General features: G+C 41.6%; 1 protein-coding gene across 2 annotated transcripts in view; it reads right to left on the bottom strand.

The window, feature by feature from the left end:
* Positions 1-532: 532 nt before the first annotated feature.
* abcd3a (ATP-binding cassette, sub-family D (ALD), member 3a) overlaps positions 533-22,608 on the bottom strand; it is a 45,192-nt gene continuing 23,116 nt past the window's right edge. For both annotated transcript variants that reach the window (XM_031875981.1, XM_031875982.1), the window contains exons 5-23: positions 21,205-21,274; positions 20,017-20,114; positions 17,756-17,879; positions 17,168-17,224; positions 15,603-15,745; positions 15,449-15,518; positions 14,364-14,433; positions 13,605-13,702; positions 13,116-13,207; positions 8,210-8,301; positions 8,033-8,105; positions 7,876-7,939; positions 7,649-7,726; positions 7,455-7,520; positions 6,881-6,970; positions 6,682-6,801; positions 5,335-5,439; positions 3,218-3,274; positions 533-2,892 (exon numbers count right to left, since the gene is read on the bottom strand). In XM_031875981.1, coding sequence (XP_031731841.1) covers positions 2,815-2,892; positions 3,218-3,274; positions 5,335-5,439; positions 6,682-6,801; positions 6,881-6,970; positions 7,455-7,520; positions 7,649-7,726; positions 7,876-7,939; positions 8,033-8,105; positions 8,210-8,301; positions 13,116-13,207; positions 13,605-13,702; positions 14,364-14,433; positions 15,449-15,518; positions 15,603-15,745; positions 17,168-17,224; positions 17,756-17,879; positions 20,017-20,114; positions 21,205-21,274 — 1,645 coding nt within the window. In that variant the 3' untranslated portion in view covers positions 533-2,814. The remainder of the gene's footprint in view (positions 2,893-3,217; positions 3,275-5,334; positions 5,440-6,681; positions 6,802-6,880; positions 6,971-7,454; positions 7,521-7,648; positions 7,727-7,875; positions 7,940-8,032; positions 8,106-8,209; positions 8,302-13,115; positions 13,208-13,604; positions 13,703-14,363; positions 14,434-15,448; positions 15,519-15,602; positions 15,746-17,167; positions 17,225-17,755; positions 17,880-20,016; positions 20,115-21,204; positions 21,275-22,608) is intronic.

The following is a 22,608-nucleotide window of genomic DNA, read 5'->3' as shown; positions in this document are numbered from 1 at the left end:
TCATCGGCTCTCAACATGTCGACGGCTAGCCGGCATTTTACCGCTAAAGGATGCTAACAGGACTAACAGCGCAAACAACGGCAAAATTGCTGACACTGCCAACAGTGTTTACCTGAAGGGGGTGCTACGCTTCCATGTCGATGCTGTTGGTTGGGACGCCGTTATCAGCTGTAACCGCCGTATGAGAGCAGTGCAGACAAACATGAAATAGTTGCTCCACCAGGTATTTAGACAGTTTTAATAAACAAAGACTGGTCTAAGCATTTTTCATGAAGATGGGGAAAAAACTAGAGCTCTGACAAAGCACACCTTCATTAACACTTAATCACTTCAATGGTCGGATATTTCACAGAGTAATTATTACCGTTTGATATACAGTCCTAGCTGTTTGTGTGACGTTACAGGAGAGCACACCTTTGACACACAGAGGCCTTATCTGGATTACAACACTTCCATCGATCATTGACTCACTTTATCTCTTCAGCTTGTTGTCTCACACTCACTCACCTCTCACGCCAAAAGAAGAAAGATCTTTTTCCATTACTCCAACAGCTTGTTTTATTCAGAGTGAGATCATTACAGCATTATTATCCATACAAAACCATGCTGAGGCTGCTTCTTCACTTCTTTACATTTCTCAGTCAGAAAACAGAGGTGTTGAGTGATGGCAGAGGGGCTGGGGAAGGATCTAGTCTGCATATTAATGTACCAGTGATCAATTGACAAAAGTCATCATTACACTTTAGAGCCAGTCCTCTGCTTCACAGAGCTCGTGTACAATCAGTTATCAACAGAAGTAACATTAACATACATTTGAATCCCAACTCCCAAGAAATATAAATTGAATTTTAACTGAATGAAAAAAGCTTATTAACAAGATTAGAAGAAAATAACTAATAACTATAAATATTTGCCATTTGATCTGTAATTTCGCGTGTAATCAACAAATCAGTTGAAAAGAACTTGAACCCAGCTGAGTGACCAGGGAATATCATTCATGGTTGGACAACAAGCACGTGAACTCAACAGCCAATCAGATTCCCTTGTGTTCCGTTTCCTTTAGGACAGTCTTGTGTTTGAATTACAGGTCAACCTGGCAACAGCTAGTATATCCCAACCATTAGTCTTACAGCTGTTGTCTACGAGAACATGGTGAGGAAAAAAGCAAAAACGCTGAATCATTCCATTAATGTTAGAATTGAAAATAAACTCAGAAATGTTCCCTCTTCATTAGAGCTTTCTAGCCATGGTCATTCATTAAATCATAATCTTTAGTCTGCCTACGACTTTGCGCATTAAAGCTCAGTCAGACCAGAGAGCAGCACTGCTACATAAACTCTGTTCTCACACAGTTGATTTCGGGGAGCACTTTGAATGGACTGACTGCAGACCCATGCTGTCTCTCTATTATGGAGCAATGTCAAAGAAAGCTGGATGAGGCAACATGCTCAGTGCGGCAGCTTCCTACTTGTTGTATGCTCTGGCATAATTCCAGTCCCACAAAGGTCAGCACTTCCACAACAGCTTGGTCAACGGAGCAAAAATCACAAAATGTATCAAAGTTAAACTCTATGCAAAATGCCCTCTGCTCGCAAATCCCTGTTGCAGAGATTCAAATAAAATTAATTAATTTTGTTTCAAAAGTGTCACCATTTCAATGCAGGCCTCTCCGGGCGTCATACGACATATCAGTCATCAAGGGCAACCGCACAACAATTAGTCATTTAAAAAATGTGATAAAGGTGGAATGTTAAAAATGCAAAATCACTGGAGCCGAGTGCTGCCACTAGTGACGGAGGTCTGACTAGCACCAGTCTGTCACCAGCAACTGTGGGAATATACAGGTTCACTCCAGCACATGAGCACAAAGTGGCACATTGGTTTTTCTCATGGTCTCTTCCAACTGGTGAGTTCATATTTTCAACACTTCTGAATGCCTGAGTGATGTGATCGTGTTCCCTCTCAGTCAGACAGAAAAGAGTTCCACCAGGATGCTCGAGAGTCTGCCACTTTAATGCGCAAGCACAAAACCTGCAAACCAGCTGGGTCTGGAGTTGCCTCTGAAAACCTATTTGTCTTGTACCTCGGACTTGTATGTGGTCGGCCCTTCATCATGTGAGGATTATGTCAGGATAACAGTTGTCCTTACTCCATGGGATATCTACGAGTCTTTTATCAACATTTGTCCTCGAGAAAATCAGCCAGAAATGAACAGAGTGAAAATGACAGGAAGTAGGAAGTACGCCTATATCACGTTTTTTTAACCACTCTTTATCCTCAGATAACTATGCTGTAACCACATGACAATAGCTTGATGTAACAAGATAATCAACAGTTTCCTTTGTTATTTTAAGGCCTGAAATCATTCCCAGCCTCCACTGCTGTGGAGAGTGTATCTTTAATGAGAACCAACAAGACAGCCAGGAGCATGACGTTGTGAATACAAACGTTCATATTATTCTGTGCAGGACACAGTTCACTGAGGGACAGGTTTCCTCAAAGACCACTGTGGTATCCAGCCTATCGCTACAAGCTAATCTCTGCTACTGATGTGATGTGCAGAGATGATTAAAACAATGGAGCACATTTCCACCTTCACTGAAACAGGTCTTGCGTGTGTAAAACACAACTTAGAAGTTGGCAATATAGGAACATAGTTATTTTTTTTAATAATTGCACAGAACAAATTGATAATTAGACTAAAGTGATGATTTAAATAACAGAAAACATAAAGGAAACATATGATCAAAAATGATTTTCTATCTCGAGTGCAAATAATTAGTGGACTGGTTTCATCAGAGCAGTACATTCCAGTTATGAGCCGAACTCCACCGTCTCCTCTGTGATGGGCTTGAACTCGTAGCTTCCTCTCCCGTCCATGTGGAGGTAATACTTCATGACAGAATGAAACACACAAAGTCAGTTAGAGAGACACGAGACATCAGCAGCAAGTACAAACGAGCTAAAGCATCTCTTCAGACGTCCTACTTACATAAATAACAGAAACTTGGTTTGTCACATACACAATTATACCATACACTGAAAAGCTTGGTCATAATAATAGCCCATAATATCATTGAATGGGCAGCCCTGTTGTAAGCTAACAAGTATTAATGTCTGATTAATATGCTGTATGAGAGGAAATAGTGAAAGAGCTAAATCTGCTGAGAGAAGGAAACGTTTGTCAGACTGCAGTGATGTAAAGGTGAAAACGTACCTCGTGGTGCTTCCACAGAGACTTTCTGTGGGACACTGTGAACAGGCTGATGCCCACCTGTGGAACAAAGAAACCAATTTAGATTTTTGTTTTTGACCGACAGCAGACCCTTATTAACGGATAATTAACCTTTAAGAAGTTTTGTGTTTATAGTTTTGGTGTTTCTTTGCTCTGTAAACAATGTAGCTTTTTGGAAGATATTATAAATGTCTTGTTTGTTACATTGTTGACCGTGTTTATTGGCTGCTTTAATTCCTCTGAGTTCTCTCTGTAGCTCTCTCTCCTGACGCTGAAGAGGGGCGAGTTCTGAATGCTGTTTAGAACAGAAACCAGCAATGGGACTACATGTACTATTAAAGGAACACTGACATCTAGTGGGGAGCTTTCAGATGGCAAGCAACTACATGACCAATTTATTTTGGATTATATTAGTGCAAGGATCAATACTCTATCATATATCTTTTTCATGACTAAATGATTGCTTTTAAATCATATAAAGTATTTTAAAAACAAATAAAATACAGGATTAGAAGTTATTTAGAATTGAGATAGAACTAAATATTGTTTCTAGTAACAACAGCTATGTTATATTAAATCACTACATGAAGTCATAAATACTGGGAAGTCACCGCAGTCATCGCAGCTGCCGTCTACTGGAGTAATCGTCACTTCACCTGGTTCACTTCACCTCCGTCTCTCTGCTCGCTGTGTGTGTGGGTGTGTGTGGGCGTGTGCACGTAGTTGAAGGAGCTCAGCCCGACAGTGAGAGTAATGTCGGTGCTTATCAACGTCCGATCTTTAATCATTTAACACCGGGCCGTTTAATACAGAGTTTCCTTAGCCATCACTACCTTAAGGTTACGGCTCTCTCTAGAGCCAGTGTTCATTAGTGTTTGTCCGTTCTGGGCTGCCGTAGAAACTTTATTTTTAAGCTAAATAAAACATTTTGATTCTTAGTTTCAGGTCATTATGCACTAATGAAAATATAGTTTTGCATTTCATATTCCATTTCTGACAATTTAAATCCCCTAAAGCAGGGGTCACCAACCTTTTTGAAACAGAGCTACTTCAAGGGTACTCGGTAGTAAGAAGGGCTACTTGGTTGATACAAACTTCCTGAATAAAAAAGTTGCACAGATCACCTTTTAATAATAATATATTTGAAGAGACTGTCTGATCACATGTCAATGTTAATTATTCCTCTCAATAATTATTAATGATTGTGTATTTTGTTCAAAAATCACACCTGTTATATTTTTGTACAAATTATCACTTCCAGCATTTGTTAGGAAATCATTAACTGTCATATCCTCACATCATGTACTACCTTTGTAACATTTTTGAACAAATCATGAACTGTCAGTTCATTTATACAAATGATCAGTTATGTAAGACGGCTATCCGAGTGATATCCGGCCAATCCAAAGACGAGGATTGTAACCAATTAAATGTAGTTATACAATGGTGACTGAGTCCGCCCACTTACTGTCAAAAAGAAAAACTACTCGCGAGCGAGCGAGCAGGTGAAAGTTTTGCGATCAGAAGAGCAGTGATAGTCTGTGTGGGCTTATATTATATTAACTAAATGACTTGTATTTGGTGCAGCAACAGTCAAAGTTAAACTGCAATCATGACTGTCGGAGTTTTTCGTATCCAAATGAAGCATGATAGATGTTTGTCCAGGTCAAGTCAAGGGGAAGAAACCTGTGATAAACTAGCACCAGCGCTACATTATTAAAGCCTGCAGAATCGCTGTATAAGCTCTCATGTTATCTGCCCTTTTAAACTTACTTAGTAATTACTAAATAATTTCTTTAGTAATGCAAAAGAACTGATAAGATTATCATTTAAGAACCAATCAGATAAGGAGTACTGATAAGAGTAGTGGAGTTATAGTGCTAGCCATCCCTATGGAGGGGTTTTCAAACAGGATATTAACAGAAATCCGCCTGTTGTCTGGAGCTGCCAGAGGCATTTAGCTTTGGTTTGTGTATTGGCTAACAGAGCACCGGGAAGTAAAAACAACATTAGGTAATAGGGAAGTTATCTGAAATAAAAACATGTATACAAACACATAAGTACTGCATTTGTGTGCATGATGTGTTGTTGGGTCGTACCGTCCTGCAGTGGCTGTAGATGAAGTCCTCCACATCTACACTCACTGCACTGGTGCACTCGTCCAGAATGGCAAACTGGGGCTTGTGGTAGAACAGCCTGGCCATCTACATACATAAAGAGACACAGACACTTATCACTAGCTACCAACAAAGACACTACTAAATGGAAAGTAAAAGAATGCCATGTATACAGCCTCCACATCAAGCCCAGTATTTCTCTGTGCTGACCGATGAAAGGGCCCAGAGGATTCTTCTTAAACCCGATGATGGGCCAGAAGTAGTGGTGTAACGGACCACTGCTGATCCTCCTCGTGGTTCATAATACACAGTTTAACAGTAACCAGCACAGTGTAAAATACAGTTTTACTGACGATCGTTATCGGTCGATATTCAGATAAATATACGATCATGACATCATTCACGTTTTTCTAGTCGCCGATCTATTATAATGTTAATAACATTACAAACAAATCTGTGTTTAAATTGACATAATGAGAGCTAGTAACTAGGTTCAGGCTCTGTTCAGTGAAAATAAGTATTGGGCGAAGGCAAGTTACAAAGTTACCATGATGTGTTCACATGTAATCTGTAAAATGTAGTGTTAGTGAGAAACTTGAATAAATCCAGTTGTTTGAAGGACTTAAATAGATATTAAAGATGAATTATGATCTGTTTACAGTAGCTCTAAGCAGATTATAATACATCATTAAAACTTCCATGAAAATACAATCTTTAATTTCCTTATCATTTGAATTGTGTGTCTTTATGAAGAAAATATTACTTTAACAAAGTAAAATTATAACATTTTTAATTTTTGATGGTTTACCGACTTCAGAGCGGTTGAAATTATTTTTTGGACCGGTGACAAAATAAAAATTCTGGAGCATTGTAGACCAGCTGCTATAGTCCAACAACAAAGATCTGTATCCGACATTGTATCAGCGGCAAAATCGTGATCCGGATCTCTAAAAGTTATACTTGCTCCCTTTTTTGCTTCTGTGCTGATCTGATCCGTGATACGATCCGAAACGTCACTTTTATGATCCTTTGCACCACCAGCCACAAGTATTGAGACTTTTGACCATCAGATGAAATGATGGTGCACAGTGTTCTTCAAGTGTTCTACAGTTGCCTACTTTCACTGGGACAGGTCTTCTTTGAAAGAAATGACTAACAACAAGCTACTTTGACATGATACATGGTAGGTGTGAGTATGAGCAGGGAGAGGCCCACACCAACCTGGCAAAGCAGGATAATCACTTTAGAAAATGGATGCATGGTCTGTCTCCTGTTTTTAGTAATGTAAATCAATCTGTCATGTTTCCTGTACAACTAGTGAGTCCTTACAGCCATCCTCTGCTTCTCTCCTCCACTGAGGACATCCATCCAGTCCTGGACCGAGTCCCAGCTACCCTCCCTGTCCAGGATGTGACCCAGCTGGACGTTGTCGAGATACTCTTTCAATACCTGGACACACAGACGAGATGATGTAAGTAATTACAAACACACACAGACAATGAGTGTGTGGGAATGTGTCGTGTCTCACATGGTCAGAGATGCCTTTCCTTTGCTGGTATTCATAGGTGTCGGGGTAAATTACTTGGTCCCTCAGAGAACCCAGAGTCATGTAAGGTCTCTGGACAAACAACAGTTTGGAATAAATTATTACAAATTAAAAATTGTAGTTTGTTTTTATTTAGTCCGAGTCATTGAACGGAGCATGTTTAAACGTTAGTGAGATGTTCTACTCCTACATTTTCATGTATACCATTTCACTTGTTTTAATCTTTGCACCAGTGTTTGATTGTTGAGATATACATTTTGTATATTTTGTAGACTGCCACGTAAACAATATGTTTATGAATATATGCATTTTCTATCAGCCATATGGGTGTCAATGTAATTATTAGCCAATATAAAAGACCATAAATGTGTTATTGGCTGCAGTTCAGTAAATATTTCATATTTTTTTATAGTTCAATTATATAGTGTTTGTTTATATTTGTAATATCAATATATAATATAGACATTATGTGTATATCATTTATAAAAACAGTACACCAAGTACCAAGTAGCTGCCAAAAGTCCGAGCTGGAAGAAAACAGGAAACACTCATTTACCTGTGGAACATAGAAGAGCTTCCCTCTCTCAGGTTTGGTCAGTTGTCCTCCAAACAGAGGCCACAGCTTTCAAAAATACATATATGATTGATTTTTTTATGCCACACATGCAGAACATAATGTACAATATTTTACAGACCAAATCCATGAAGTGTGCTTCCCAAGAGGCCCCAGTTAAGCAGAAGGTTTCTCACCTCTCCGAGCACTCTGAACAGAGAACTCTTTCCACAGCCGTTGGGTCCACACACAAGAACATTGGTGCCAGACCTCACCTACAGAGGATACACAAACACTGAGATGTTGGAATACAATACAACAAAATCAAATGTGGTTTATTTTCAACAACTTCATTCATTTGTTCATCCAGTCAATCACAGTTCGCCTGTCTAGATGAGATGATCAATGAAGGATGAGCTTTTACCTCAAATGTGAGGTCTCTGATCAAAACGTCTCCGTTGGGTGTTGCTAGGGGTGCATGGTCAAATCTGCAAGATAAATAAATAAAATGTTGCTTTAAACCGGAGCTCTTGAAAAAAAAACTAAAAAAAAATATGCCAACAGCAGAGTAAGAGACCTACTTGATGAGGTTATCTCTGTTGATAATCTGACCACTCCCAGGCACCAGTACCAGTTTCTCTGAAGTGTCGGATTCTAAAGTGTATGAAATAAACCAAAAAATGTGTTCAATGGTTTGTCTGCATAGCTCCGGTTATCTGAGATGAGAACTCATTTCTGTCACATGTTTGGTTGTGTACCCTTCTCCTGCTGGGACACCATGGTGCGTTCATATTTGCCAGCATTCAGCTCCTTTAAGACTTTCATCAGTTCAGTGATACGACATGTAAATCTGTGGAGGATATAGATGGGCATGATCAAAAAATACACAAATACTTGAATTCATCAGAACAGATCCCAGCTCTGTCTCATTTGGAAAAAAGTGTAATATTTCATTGTTTCCTTCCTAGATTGTAGTATTTCCATTCTAAGGCTAATGTGCACAGGCTGTAGCTGCTGCACTCTCCTTACAGAGCTGCTTATATTTTGATGGAACAGCTGAAGCGTGAAATTCACTTGGAAATGTACAAATGGCTGCATTATTATTGCAGCTTGCCTTAGAAAAACCCATTAAATTTCATTTGTGAATGCATTTACCTCACACAAGCAGACAAAAATAATTTGTGTGTTTGTAATTAGCGAGGAAGACGGAATAAATCCTTCCGTCCTTAATGCTCTCTGTGTTTTTAATGTCGCCAAAGTTGAGCTGGTGCAGGATCAGTATCAACTAGATATAGCTCTATAGCTCTGCTGGGGGACCTCAACGCTGAGATGGCCAACAAGGGAGAAACCCTGCCAGATGGGAATCCCAATGGGGCTTTGTTGTTGACTTCTGTAACAACAAAACACCCTCGGCCAAAGTTTAAATCAACTTAGTGGATGCATCATCAGATCTGCCTCTGTATGTCGTGGACACTCGTGTGGAGCAGAGCTGTCAACCTGCTGGTGAGTAGACGGGGAGGCTGCACAGACCTGGTAAGCTCAAACGTGCAATGAGATGGAGTGAAAAGGCACCAGGGGTGGAGGCGATTCAAGCCGACGAGGAATAACTCAACAACTTTAATGATGGCAGAGAACTTAGACACCCTGTCCTAACAAGTGTCCCATTAAGTCATGTAAACAAACCACCTATCAGCTGTTCAATCAAGATCAGACTGAAGAAGTAACCATGTCAAAGATTGGTAAGTAGTACCTGCTACCTTTCAACACTCTTTTAACATTTCTTTTTACAGAAATCACATTTAATATTGTTATGTATAATGGAGCTGACAGCAAGGAGGATACTTTCAGGCAATTTCCCTCCAGCCTGCTGCAACCTTATTTAGTTTTTTTGTAGTGAAATGCAGATAAATCCTCATTTCAACTTGACAGCCTCCTCCGCGAATCGCCACCTTAACATGGTGGAGGAGTTTGAGTGGCTCAGTGATCCTGGGAGCTATGTTGTCCGGGGCATTAGCCCCTGGTAGGGTCTCCCAAGGCAAACAGGTCTCGGGGGAGAGCCCAGACTAAGAGCGGTTCAAACGACCCTAATGATAAGCACGAGCCCCCGGCTGAGCGCTGCTGTGTTGGAGTTCTCCCCGGAGAATGAGAGGGTCGCCTCCATGCGCCTACGGGTTGCGGGGCGCAAGGCTCTGACTGTGGTTTGTGCTTACGCACCAAACAGCAGTTCAGAGTATCCGGCCTTCTTGGAGTCGGCGGGAGGGGTCCTGGAAAGGGCGCCACCTACCGACTCCATAGTTCTCCTGGGGGACTTCAATGCTCACGTGGGCAATGACGGAGAAACCTGACGGGGGGTGATTGGGAGGAACGGCTTGCCCGATCTGAACCCGAATGGTGTCTCGTTATTGGACTTCTGTGTTTGCCACGGTTTGGCCATAACGAACACCATGTTCGAACATAAGGTGGCTCATAAGTGTACCTGGTACCAGAACACCTTAGGCCGGAGATCAATGATCGACTTTGTAATCGTATCATTTGATTTGCGGCCGTATGTCTTGGACACTCGGGTGAAGAGAGGAGCAGAGATGTCAACTGATCACCACCTGGTGGTGAGTTGGATCAGATGGCAGGGGAACCGGTTGGAAAGACCCGGCAAGCCCAAACGTGTAGTGAGGGTGAACTGGGAACGTCTGGCGGAGGACCCTGTCCGGGAGGTCTTTAACTCCCACCTCCGGAAGAACTTCTCTCACATCCCGAAGGGAGGTTGGGGACATGGAATCCGAATGGACCATGTTCAAAGCCTCTATTGTGGACGCGGCCGTTAGGAGCTGTGGCCGGAAGGGCATCGGTGCCTGTCGTGGCGGCAACCCGAGAACCCGGTGGTGGACACCGGAGGTGAGGGAAACCGTCAAGCTGAAGAAGGAGACCTTCAATGCCTGGTTGGCCCAGGGGTCTCCTGAAGCAGCTGACAGGTACCGGCAGGCCAGAAGGGCTGCAGCTGCAGTGGATGCGAATGCTAAAACTCGGGCATGGGAGAAGTTCGGGGAGGCCATGGAGAAGGACTTTCGGTTGGCCTCAAGGAGGCTCTGGCAAACCATCCGACGGCTCAGGAAGGGAAAGCAGGGCTTACCCCAGGCTGTTCTCAGCAGGGGGGGGGGAACTGCTGACCCGGACAGGGGACATCGTCGGGCGGTGGAAAGAGCACTTTGAGGAACTCCTAAACCCGACCAACATGTCCTTTGCAGAGGAGGCAGCGCCTGAAGATCTAGGGGGAGGCTCACCCATATCCCTGACAGAGGCCGCTGAGGTAGTCAAAAAGCTCCTTGGTGGCAAGGCGCCGGGGGTGGATGAGATCCGCCCTGAGATGCTGAAAGCGCTGGACATAGTTGGGCTGTCCTGGCTGACACGACTCTTCAATGTCGCATGGGGGTCGGGATCAGTGCCCATGGACTGGCAGACCGGGGCGGTGGTTCCCATTTTCAAAAAGGGGGACCTGAGAGTGTGCTCGAATTACCGGGGTATCACACTACTCAGCCTCCCGGGGAAGGCTTATGCCAGGGTGCTGGAAAGGAGGCTCCGACCGTTTGTCGAACCTCGGATACAAGAGGAGCAATGCGGATTCCGTCCCGGCCGTGGAACAGTGGACCAGCTCTTTACCCTCGCAAGACTACTGGAGGGGTTCTGGGAGTTTGCCCAACCAGTCTACATGTGCTTTGTGGACTTGGAGAAGGCTTTCGACCGGGTCCCTCGGGGGTTCTTGTGGGGGGTGCTGCGGGAGTATGGGGTGCCGGACCCATTACAACGGGCGATTCGGTCTCTGTACGACTGCAGTAGGAGCTGTGTCCGCATTCTCGGCAATAAGTCAGACACGTTCCCGGTGGGTGTTGGCCTCCGCCAGGGCTGCCCTTTGTCTCCGGTCCTGTTCGTGACTTTGATGGACAGGATATCTAGGCGCAGCCTGGGGGTGGAGAACGTCAGGTTCGGGGGTCTCGGGATCGCCTCTCTGCTGTTTGCAGATGATGTGGTCCTGTTAGCCTCCTCGGATCGTGACCTCCAGCATTCACTGGGGCGGTTTGCAGCCGAGTGTGAAGCAGCGGGGATGAGAGTTAGCACCTCCAAATCTGAGGCCATGGTGCTCTGCTGGAAACCGGTGGATTGCTCCCTCCAGGTGGGGACGGAGTGCCTACCTCAAGCGAAGGAGTTCAAGTATCTTGGGGTCTTGTTCACGAGTGAGGGTAAGATGGAGCGGGAGATCGACAGACGGATCGGTGCGGCTGCAGCAGTAAAGCAGGCGCTGCACCGGACCGTCTTGGTGAAGAGGGAGCTGAGCCGGAAGGCAAAGCTCTCAATTTACCACTCGATCTACGTTCCTACCCTCACCTATGGTCACGAACTCTGGGTCGTGACCGAAAGGACAAGGTCACGGTTACAAGCGGCCGAAATGAGCTTCCTCCGTAGGGTGGCCGGGCTCAGCCTTAGAGATAGGGTAAGGAGCTCGGTCATCAGGAGGGAGCTTGGAGTCGAGCCGCTACTCCTTCGCGTCGAAAGGAGTCAGCTGAGGTGGTTCGGGCATCTAATTAGGATGCCTCCTGGACGCCTCCCACTGGAGGTTTTCCAGGCACGTCCAACTGGGAAGAGACCCCGGGGAAGACCCAGAACACGCTGGAGGGATTACATCTCCCAGCTGGCCTGGGAACGCCTCGGGATCCCCCAGAATGAGCTGGAACATGTTGCCGGTGAGAGGGAAGTCTGGGTCAGCCTGCTTGGCCTGTTGCCACCGCGACCCGACCCCGGATAAGCGGAGGAAAATGGATGGATGGAACTTGACAGCCATCTTGTCCACTTTCACAGCAAGAGACAGGAATGAATAGAAAAATGTGTCGGACAAAAGAAAGAGAAGATGGTGAAGGGGTTCGGGTGGTAGCTCGGTGGAAGTGTTTGTCAGCCGAGTATGGAGACGTTACCAGGAAAGTGGGCAGTACAGCGTAGGGCAGTACAGAGTCCAGCTCGGTCCTTGGAAATTGACTTCCACTGTGCTACCAGACTGTTAAGAATCAACACCATGACGATGGTATGAGAGCAACAGGACTGGTTACAAGCCCCATTCTCACTGCAGAACACCACAACTGGCAACTTCGGCACTGGAGGTCGGTAGATTTCATTGATTCTAGCCATGGGACCTTTGTTGCAGACTGAAAATGATTTGGACCCGACATGACCTGGATCCCAGGTGGGGTCCAGATCGCTAGGAACCAAGAGTAAAGACTTCTATATTCTGCCAGTTAAGGCAGTAAAGAAAGCTCCCTCTGCTTCAGAGAGATATAGCCTTCAGTAGATTTCATTTGAAACTGAACTGGTCAAGACGATAATTCACACACAACATAACTCAAGAGTTCAGAATGCAAGCTGCATACTGAAAACTAAACTCTTTACTTTGAACTGAATGAATGAAGAGGCTAAACAAATGAAGAATGAACAAAGCTTTAACAGTGAAATCTAAAGAGTGATCCGTATGACAGACAGCAGAAAGAGCAGAGCAAAGCTCATCCTATCGAAATGGCTACTCAGTTTTCATTCAGATAGATGGACCAATGAGCTTTTTATAGATCAGTTTCAACTTTTTATGATTTTATATTCATCTTTTCTGTGCTATTGTGGAACACTCACCCTGAGAGACGGGTCATGTCTCGGCCAGCCAGTACTATCCTGCCCAGGGCCTGGGACAGTCTCAGGAGCATCCTCCCACTCTGGTAGTAGTCCTACAGGCAAAACAGGTCCCATCCCATTAAACCTCAGAGCCCCAACATATCACTGCAAAGCATCTCCAAAGCTTTATATGGGTTTTTCTACCAGGGAGCCACTTTTGTTTCTTTATTTTACGATGGCATTATTGTAATAAGATGTGTTTATTATTGTCAAAATGACGTCATTGCTGCGTCTATGCAGTTGTGTGCACTGTATTGTTGGACAAGCATTGACATGCAAGGCCAGACGTCCATCAATTCCATTCAAAGTCAAAACTGATGTCTTAGAATAATCTTTTTTTGGAAAGCATTCCAGTTTTTGACCCTTTTAAATGATTCTATTTTCAAGTTTTGTTTTACCACACGTGTGTTGTGTGTGTGTGTGTGTGTGTGTGTGTGTGATTTCTCTGACCTCAAGCAGCTCAGAGTGTGTGCTGTGCAGGTGTCGAGGGTGTGACGGGCTGAGGAATGGCCGGCTAACCACCAGGTAACCTACTACAGTGGCCAAGTCTGCAGATGAACAGCATGTGGACATATAAGAAACAGAGAATAAAGACACACAATTATGTTTTTGAGTGGGCCTAATTGTATAAATATGGTTCCCAAATACATTCTATTGCTTATACAGAAATTCTACCAAATTGCTGTCATGTGGCCTGAGACAAGGATGTTGAATATGACAATAATTAGTTGACAGTAATGATGTCCTTTTAAAACACTGAAACAGAGACATGTCTTGTGTTTACTACCTGTAGTTAAGGATTACATTTTCAGCATGATAAATGGACCAGATTATTTCAACGCCTCTGCATTCATGATATTTAAAATACATAAAATGTTATATTTCTAACATGTTCTATATTTAACACCACAGGAGCCTTACTAAAGTGAAGCGATTTATTCATAGTCAATAAATGGAAATACATGGTATACATAACACACATTTAAATATCACAGAAAAATCCAATCCAGTTGCAGAAAATACATTAAACTAATATGTTTATTTCTTTTAATGTAATTATATTCGTTTTTGTTTGCTCATAATTTTGTCCTAATACTTAATATGAATTATTATCATTGTTGTTACCAATCACATCGGATACAGCAAGGAACATTAATAAATATCAGGGATACGGCCTAAATATTGTGAATTAAAGATATATCTACTTACACTTGGCAATTATGCTGTCCACAAATCCCATAGAGACGCGAAAGAAGATAAAGTTATGCAAGTGGTCCACCTGGAAGACAAAACACAAATATGTTCTGAAGTTCAGAAAACACAGCGATACTAGCACCTGTGTAGAAATACATTTCAGAAACAAGTTATGTGATGTTTCTCTGTAAACACACCGCTGTCTCTTTCCTCTTGCAACCTGTGCAGCCAGAGCTACTGTTGTACAGGTTTTATTCTACGAGGCAACATCATGTTTTCAGCTGTATATCCAAGTTGATAAAAACATGAAATGTTGTTGATGAAATGATTCAAAGGCAGAGGACTTGACCAGCTAGTCATAGACCTAAGGCCTGTAGTATGAAGCAGGATTTAGGGTTACAACGGTACTGTACTTCTCACCGGGGTAGATAGCCATGCTTACATGGTGTTCTCTCTCTTATCATATTTTCACTTAACTGTGTCAGCTTCTTGAAACTTTTGTTGCCAGTGAGACATGTCGGAGAAGGCATTGCCTTACCTTTATACTCCGATCAATTGTACTCTAGATGCTTTTAGCTTGGATTAGGACTTTGTTTACAACTTCCTCGTAGTAGTCTAAAGGTTTGCTCTTCATTTGCTGACAGTAGAAATGTTTGTGATTGGTAATATGCTGCAAACAGTCATTTATGTGAATGTGCTCATAGCTGGGTCGAGTTACTCAGTTTATAACCATCGTTGGGTGAAAGTTTAGCATGATTGCAGTTGTTATGGTTTGTGGGGTCAGATAACAAAAAGACATCCTGGGTATGTTGAACTTGCTGTGTAGTACAGGCCTCTGGTTGATACCAAATGACAAAGCACTGCTGCTGCTGCAGTAAAATTAAAGGAGTGACCTCACACCCTCTGGAAATCCTTTGTTTTCCAGTGGTTTAACTTCTCAGTTGCTGCAGTGATGTACAGGTAAACTCTGGGAAACCATAACATGGTGTGGTTACAGGTGCAATAAACTCATTCTTGACCACACCAGTTCGAGGTGATACTATAAATGGTTAATGCAGTCCCTTTGGGGAGAATATTCTAACTGCTAAACTGTTACCCACCAGTTTCTTGAATGTGGCATAAATGGTCTGCTTTTCCCTGGTGTTCCCATTGTAGAAAGCAATCTCCTCACTATAGGGAAAGAAAAACATCAATGCAGTGTTACGGTAAACAGCTGTGCAGTAATAGCTTTTGAGCAGTTGATGCTGTGTTTACCTATTGGTAATGAGGCGAGAGTTGACGAAGCGGTACTCTCCCTCGTACCGCTGCTCGGTGACCGTCATCTTGCCTATGGGCCTTCTCAGTCTGGTCAGGAAGAGTCCTGAGACCAGTAGGTAGGTCATCATGATGGCTGGGCCCTAGGTGGGGGAGGGTGGTGGACACAACAAAGTCACTTCCTGTTTAGCAGCTTATTTTTTACATATAGCTTTTACAGTTCTTGTATGATCGGCACAGTTGATTGAAGTTCAGCGATATTTTAGCAATCCGCTGATCCCTTTACTGTCTCCTAGTCTCTGCATACCTGTTCTGAAAATCCAGACATCCGGACTGTAGCAACAGCTCGTAAAACTTTTATTATCATTATTAACGTTTGCTCACACCATTAGTTCTGCTGTTTTTTGATTTGTTGTATTTATTTTAGTTGTCTCTGGGGCATACGAGATGAAGCCATACAGGCTAACTTTCATCTGCAGCTCCTGGCAAGTCGATGACAGAGATTCAAACACAAGTAAAATATCTGAAAATGTCATCGTGTTTACAGAAGAAAGATTTTACAATGATGTGAAGTTGACTTGTCTACTGATTTGAATGTGGCCCACCTGTCTGTGTCCAGCTGGTAAGACAGTAGTTCATGTGTGAGAGAATCACAGCATTGATGAACAACTTTAAGGCATCGATAGATCCTAATATGTCTGAAATTTGACAAATTGAAATCAAATCTGTTTTGAATGTATATAGTTATATTACCGAGGCAGTGACTGTTGTGTGTGAGATACAGACTGTGGCTCAGGTATAAAAAGAAATGGTTTGAGAGTAAAGTTTATGCCAAAAAAGAATAAGAGATCAGAAAAAAGGGTAGACAACAGGTGGATGAGGGCAAGGACCATCGGATATGTCATTCCAAGACGAGAGAATCGCTGCAATTATTGGACAAACATCCATAGGTTGGATATGTCCAAGAAATGAGGGTGCAAGTGATGACATCCAACATGGACTTTCAGCCAAAGGGTAATTTATTTCATAACTGTATTAGGGCTGTACTGTATGGTTCAAAGCTTCAATCATGTTAACGTTCCAATTCTAAATCAATATTTGAATGCTGCACAGGTTCTTTTTTTATTTCAAAATCTCCAAAGTCAAAATGTATTGAAAAAATATTGAGGTTCGATGAATACCGTGTCCATTCCATATACATTCTTTGCCCATGAACTATTAAGAAAGGAGAAAAAAAAAAAAAAAATCACGTCCTTTGGAGTTGTTCACTCCTAAAGGGTCAGTATGGAAGCATAACAATTTAGAGTGTCAATACTCTAAATTAAGAATAACAATAAGAATAATTTGATCTCATAAAACTCGGAGTCAGTTTTTGTAGAATGAATAAAATTATTAAATGTTATTGTTATTTATGACAAATGTTACTTTAGCCTGTTTGAGCTCATTTACAAACTTATTACAATGTGGCTATCAAACCTTTCAAATTCCACCATTTTCTTGAGAGCATCTTAGGACCATGGTATCATTCCCATAGACTCAATAGATCATGCAGGAGATAACCTTACCTGAGCACCGATGGCACTTGTCAGCTTAAAGATGTACAGACCGATATCCAACAGAGGCTGAAGGACACACATAGGACAGACAGATTTACAAATGATGCTCTTTGTCAAACTCAGCTGGTATATATTGCTCATAATATCAATTATGTGACAATAAAGCAGGACACTTGGAGCTCTTCGATATTAGCACGTAACCTTGTACCGGCAAAAACTGCTTGGCTAACCTAGCATTGCTTTTTCCCAGGCAGCAGGAGACACGGATGCTAGAGTCTATGGTTTCTGGAACTTAAAGATTTGGGGTTGCTTGGCAGGCAGTAAGGTGAGATGGATAAAGGTCACTAACATTTTTAATGCAATAACATTTGCATGCCTGGGGTACATTGGGCCTGCAGTGTACACATCATATGTGATGGAGTAGTCCGTCATAAAGAAAGGGTAATCTGCCTGGCACAGAGAGCTTGAGCGGTGATGCCACTTCAAGTTCATATCATTCTATAACAAAGACTCACACAGCACTCCACTCCAATAATTTAAATATATGTCAGAAGATTTTTGAACATTATTCATTTGAAAGCCAACCAAATGTGGTACCTTGCTGAGGTTAGAGTAGAGGTCTACCACACTGTTGCAGAATTTCTCCACATCCTGTGTCAGTAGCTGGTCTGCATTGGCTATCCGGTTGTCCAGGTTTCCCATTTTGTAGTAGGTGAAACCTCTGAAGAGCCAGAACACATGGTGAAGACTCACAAAACTAGGACACACACACACAACAGCACACTGTCTCCTTGTGACTTAACAGTGTACGTCAAAAACATGGAGATCAAAGTTGTTATAGAATGACCCCTCCATAGAATAGGTCCTTATGTTGCAATGTGCAGCTACATTTCAGTCGACTGTGAAACAGTCAGGCTTTGGCTTCTGGATTGAAATGTTTACATGGTGAGGAAAAAAGAAACTGAGTGAACTTTATTTACTGGTGTCTGGATGACGAGCGCCGAAGGTGCAAAGTCACCGAGAGTTTAATGTGCCAACCTCAACAGATGTTGTTAATGGCTTAAAGTTTTCTGTCAAAACTCACCTTCTGACCTTTGGTTCTGCATTATCCGTAAAAATCATTATTTTTTTTTGCATTAGCGGTAAAAATAAACGGACTATGACGGAATAAACGATAAACTTTTGATGGAAATCTGTCTGTATACAGAGCTCTCCCACCCACGAAACCATGATCAAACAGGACGTTTTTGGTTTATAGCCGAGTTTTGAGTTTCCTCTATAACATGACCTGCAACATAAATACATATCATTACTGCGACTTTACCCAAACCGTAACCCTACACATACATAAACGTTTTCTCTTTAATCTGTCTTTTCTGTTATTCATTATACCAACCTTCCCTTTCTTTGTGCATTTCATTTACATCTATTATATGTTGTTAAGTTTTGGCCTGGCATGAAACGACATGGGCGAGGGCCACTCAAATGACATAAAAACTAGAAAGAAAAGACAATAACAATTCACTTGTAATTGACTGGCTACTTCCCAGAGAGTTTCCCCTGTTTCTCCCCTGAGAAACAGGGGAAACCCTGCAACAGACCAGCTCCATTCTGAAGGTCTGGGGGCGTTCCAAAGCAATGAGACCCAAAGGTTAAAGACAAGAAACGTAATACAACCAACAGGGTGGACCCCCGCTAGCCCTCACTTAACCCGGCCTAATTTATTTATCATCATGTATTTTATTCCTCCCCACTCTTCCTCGCACATACCTGTACACACTTTCATACATGCACACAAATGCATGCAAATATGAAATGGAAATACAAAGTTCTCCAACTAACAAAAACTCTTTACCAAATTCAAATCATAACCTACACTTGTTATGTCTCAAAATGTTGTATTATCTGTATAATTTGTTGCATCTTTGTTTAAATAGTCACCATTTTATACTTTGTCCAATTGCACACAAACTCAAAACAACATAAAACATGACCCGACACCACTAGGCTCATCAAATTTCAGTGGTAAACATGTGATAATGTGCAACTAAAGCACAACGAAGGTGCACTGGGCCCTGTTCCAGAAAGAAGTTAAGTTAACCTTGAAATGAGGGTTTTCAAATCCAGAGAGGGAGGCAGCTTAAACTCTGGCTCAGTTGCCATAGCAATTGACTTTGTGAACCTTAACTAATCCCCAACAGGTTTTCTTAAAACAACCTGAGCTTCTCTTCAGAGTTAGTCATCTCAGAGTTAGATAAATATGCTTTTTGAAACAGGCCCTGATGACTTCACAAGTGTAAATAAATCAACTGTATACATCCCTGGTGTCCCCATGAAGTACTTACACCAGTCATGTGGGGAGACCTACTATTAATGTGCCTGATGGTTTGTTACACAGGACCATCTGAACAGCCATGGGATGAACCATCTGTCAATCAAACTCCAAGTCCAACATCTGTTCCATTGACAAGCCTTCCATGGGGGTTTTTGCACTTATTTAATGAAGAAATACTTTCCAGGTCGGATACAAGTGATGCTACTACAGCACTTAACAGACTCTCTGTGTCGTCACACACACATAAAGCACGCCTGTAACTCCTCCTAAGAGGATGCTGATTGGTCCGCTTCGAACATAGTAATGCGTTTGTGTGAAACACAGTGGTCCACTGTGTTTCACACAAACGCATTACTATTTTGATTTACTATTTTTTTTAACTAAATGGATTTGTGTGAGAATCCAGCTGCCGTGCAAGGTACACCTACTATTGCTTCATTGGATAAATGACAGAAAGGATGAAATGATTATCAGAAGATGGCATGTGATGGGAAAGCAGCTGTAATATTGCTGTGGTACTTACTGCAGATACTGGTCATACAAGTTCTTAGTGAGCCTCTCACGGAACCTCAGCTTCAGTTCGTACAGACCAAACTTCAGGAAGTTGTTCACCAAGGCTATCTGAAATGACCGAGTCACACTTAAACATCCATCTCTCACTAACAGCTCTTTGCTTCAGTACTGCTGTGCAAGTGACAGCATGAATACTGTAAGGATTGTAAACCCTGAGCATAGGACAGGGAATGAAGAAAACATGCAAAAGCTAAATATTTAGTCGGATTTTACAAGAGCAAGGCAAACTCAATTGAAAGAATTAGGCTGGAGATAATCTATGTTTTTCTAATGGTCAACAAACCAACGGTGAATATATGTGGTCAGATGAATGCACACAGAAGGATTCACAAATGTATTTTGTGATTTGTATAGAAATGATTCTCTACAAAAATATTGATGAATTTACTGCTGATGCTCACACAAATATTCCTCATTTTAAATAAATGCAATAGAAATCTATAAATATAGATTTCAAAATAATTGAAATTTCCATCAAAAACATATTTGGATGCTGATGCATCCATATATGTATCAGCATACATATGCTGATACATATTTCTATAGAAATTGTTGAACCTGATTTACAAACTGCTGGTCATGTGTGAACTTCACTGCATTTGTGCGATTCTTGGATACTCCCCTGATGTCACATAAGTGTGCATCTTCCTCTCAGCCATAGAGCTCCATTAAACACACATCAATGAGCTACACTGACATGTTCAGCATGACCACAAACACACTTTTTTTTTGACGATTAAAAAAAAAAAATATATAGAATATAGCCAGCCTTATCATTTAACATTGAGGGGTACAAAAGTACATTTGCAATACAGTAATAGACTGCTCATGTCAGATCAAAAATAATAACCATGCTAAATTGTACTTTAAGTGCATTAAATGATTAAATGAAAATAATTAACCATCACCACAGAATTAGTAATTACACAGTAGAAAACAGAAATGTCAGTTTTTCACATCAGGTCTCCTCTGTACACTCTTCAGAAGATTTAACTGCCCCAAACTATGTGCAGGAGTACGGACTGACACTGCACTACAGAATCATAGAAAGCGTAGAGAGCAATAAGATCACACTTGTGACAGAGCATACAAAGTGTGACAATTTCTTTTTAAAAGTTAACAAAAAAAACACACTTACAAGTGGCATGAATTTGATAACGCTGAACAAGCAGGCCTTGAAATCTTTTGGCGAGCGGCCGATAATTGCACTGCAAACCACAACATGCACAGAGATGAGCAAACATTTCTAAAGAGTCAGTGGGACAAACAGAATAATATATTTAATAATAATAATATAATATTTATAAACTTCCGTTTCCTTTGGAACCAATGCAGCTTGCTTAATAGAGAGTAACAGTGGAGTCCTGACAGATAAACTCAGGAATACCGTTCAAATGATGTACGCCCATGTTGTTTCTTTATGTTGCATGCTGACTTTTTGGACAAATATTGGACAGCTGTGGAGCCATTCACAAGGGTGCCTTCAAATCCTTTCATGTGAAGCTTAAAAACTACTGTTAAATCTGATACAGTATGACTGTAGCTGTATGTTCATAGTCTATTGTATATTAGCAGCTGTGATAATGATATGGTGAAAAGAATAAATTTGTCATTGGGTTTGTCTTAATTATATATGTAATTTTTGTTTTATAGACATATTTAAACTCCAAATTCTTTGAGATAAGGTGTTAAAATTCTTTCAGTTGAATTGTTAAATCCCTCAAACAGATCTGGTTAGTGCCATTGGAGTAACACGCAGTTTACCTTTAGGATGCTTTTACAACTTGACAACTTTGCTGCTTTATGCATTTTCAATTAAATAGTGACATTATTATATAATATACCTGTATTTCTTATTCATATGGATATGTCAGCAGTATAGATTCAAGTTTGTGGTTTTCCAGCTGATAAAAGTTAGCATGCTATGTAACATTTTTAATACCACCAGGAAGGCATTTGTAATGGACGCTTTCTCCCATTACTAATCTATAGAATATACAGTGGGTACGGAAAGTATTCAGACCCCTTTAAATTTTTCACTCTTTGTTTCATTGCAGCCATTTGCTAAAATCAAAAAAGTTCATTTTATTTCTCATTAATGTACACTCAGCACCCCATCTTGACAGAAAAAAACAGAAATGTAGAAATTTTTGCAAATTTATTAAAAAAGAGAAACTGAAATATCACATGGTCATAAGTATTCAGACCCTTTGCTGTGACACTCATATTTAACTCACATGCTGTCCATTTCTTCTGATCCTCCTTGAGATGGTTCTACTCCTTCATTGGAGTCCAGCTGTGTTTAATTAAACTGATTGGACTTGATTAGGAAAGGCACACACCTGTCTATATAAGACCTTACAGCTCACAGTGCATGTCAGAGCAAATGAGAATCATGAGGTCGAAGGAACTGCCCAAGGAGCTCAGAGACAGAATTGTGGCAAGGCACAGATCTGGCCAAGGTTACAAAATAATTTCTGCAGCACTCAAGGTTCCTAAGAGCACAGTGGCCTCCATAATCCTTAAATGGAAGAAGTTTGGG

The sequence above is a fragment of the Anarrhichthys ocellatus genome, unplaced genomic scaffold (genome assembly GCF_004355925.1).
Source record: "Anarrhichthys ocellatus isolate YVR2014 unplaced genomic scaffold, GSC_Weel_1.0 scaffold101, whole genome shotgun sequence".
NCBI lineage: Eukaryota > Metazoa > Chordata > Actinopteri > Perciformes > Anarhichadidae > Anarrhichthys > Anarrhichthys ocellatus.
The sequence above is the reverse complement of the archived record's forward strand: the minus strand, read 5'-3'. Positions and strand labels throughout refer to the sequence as shown.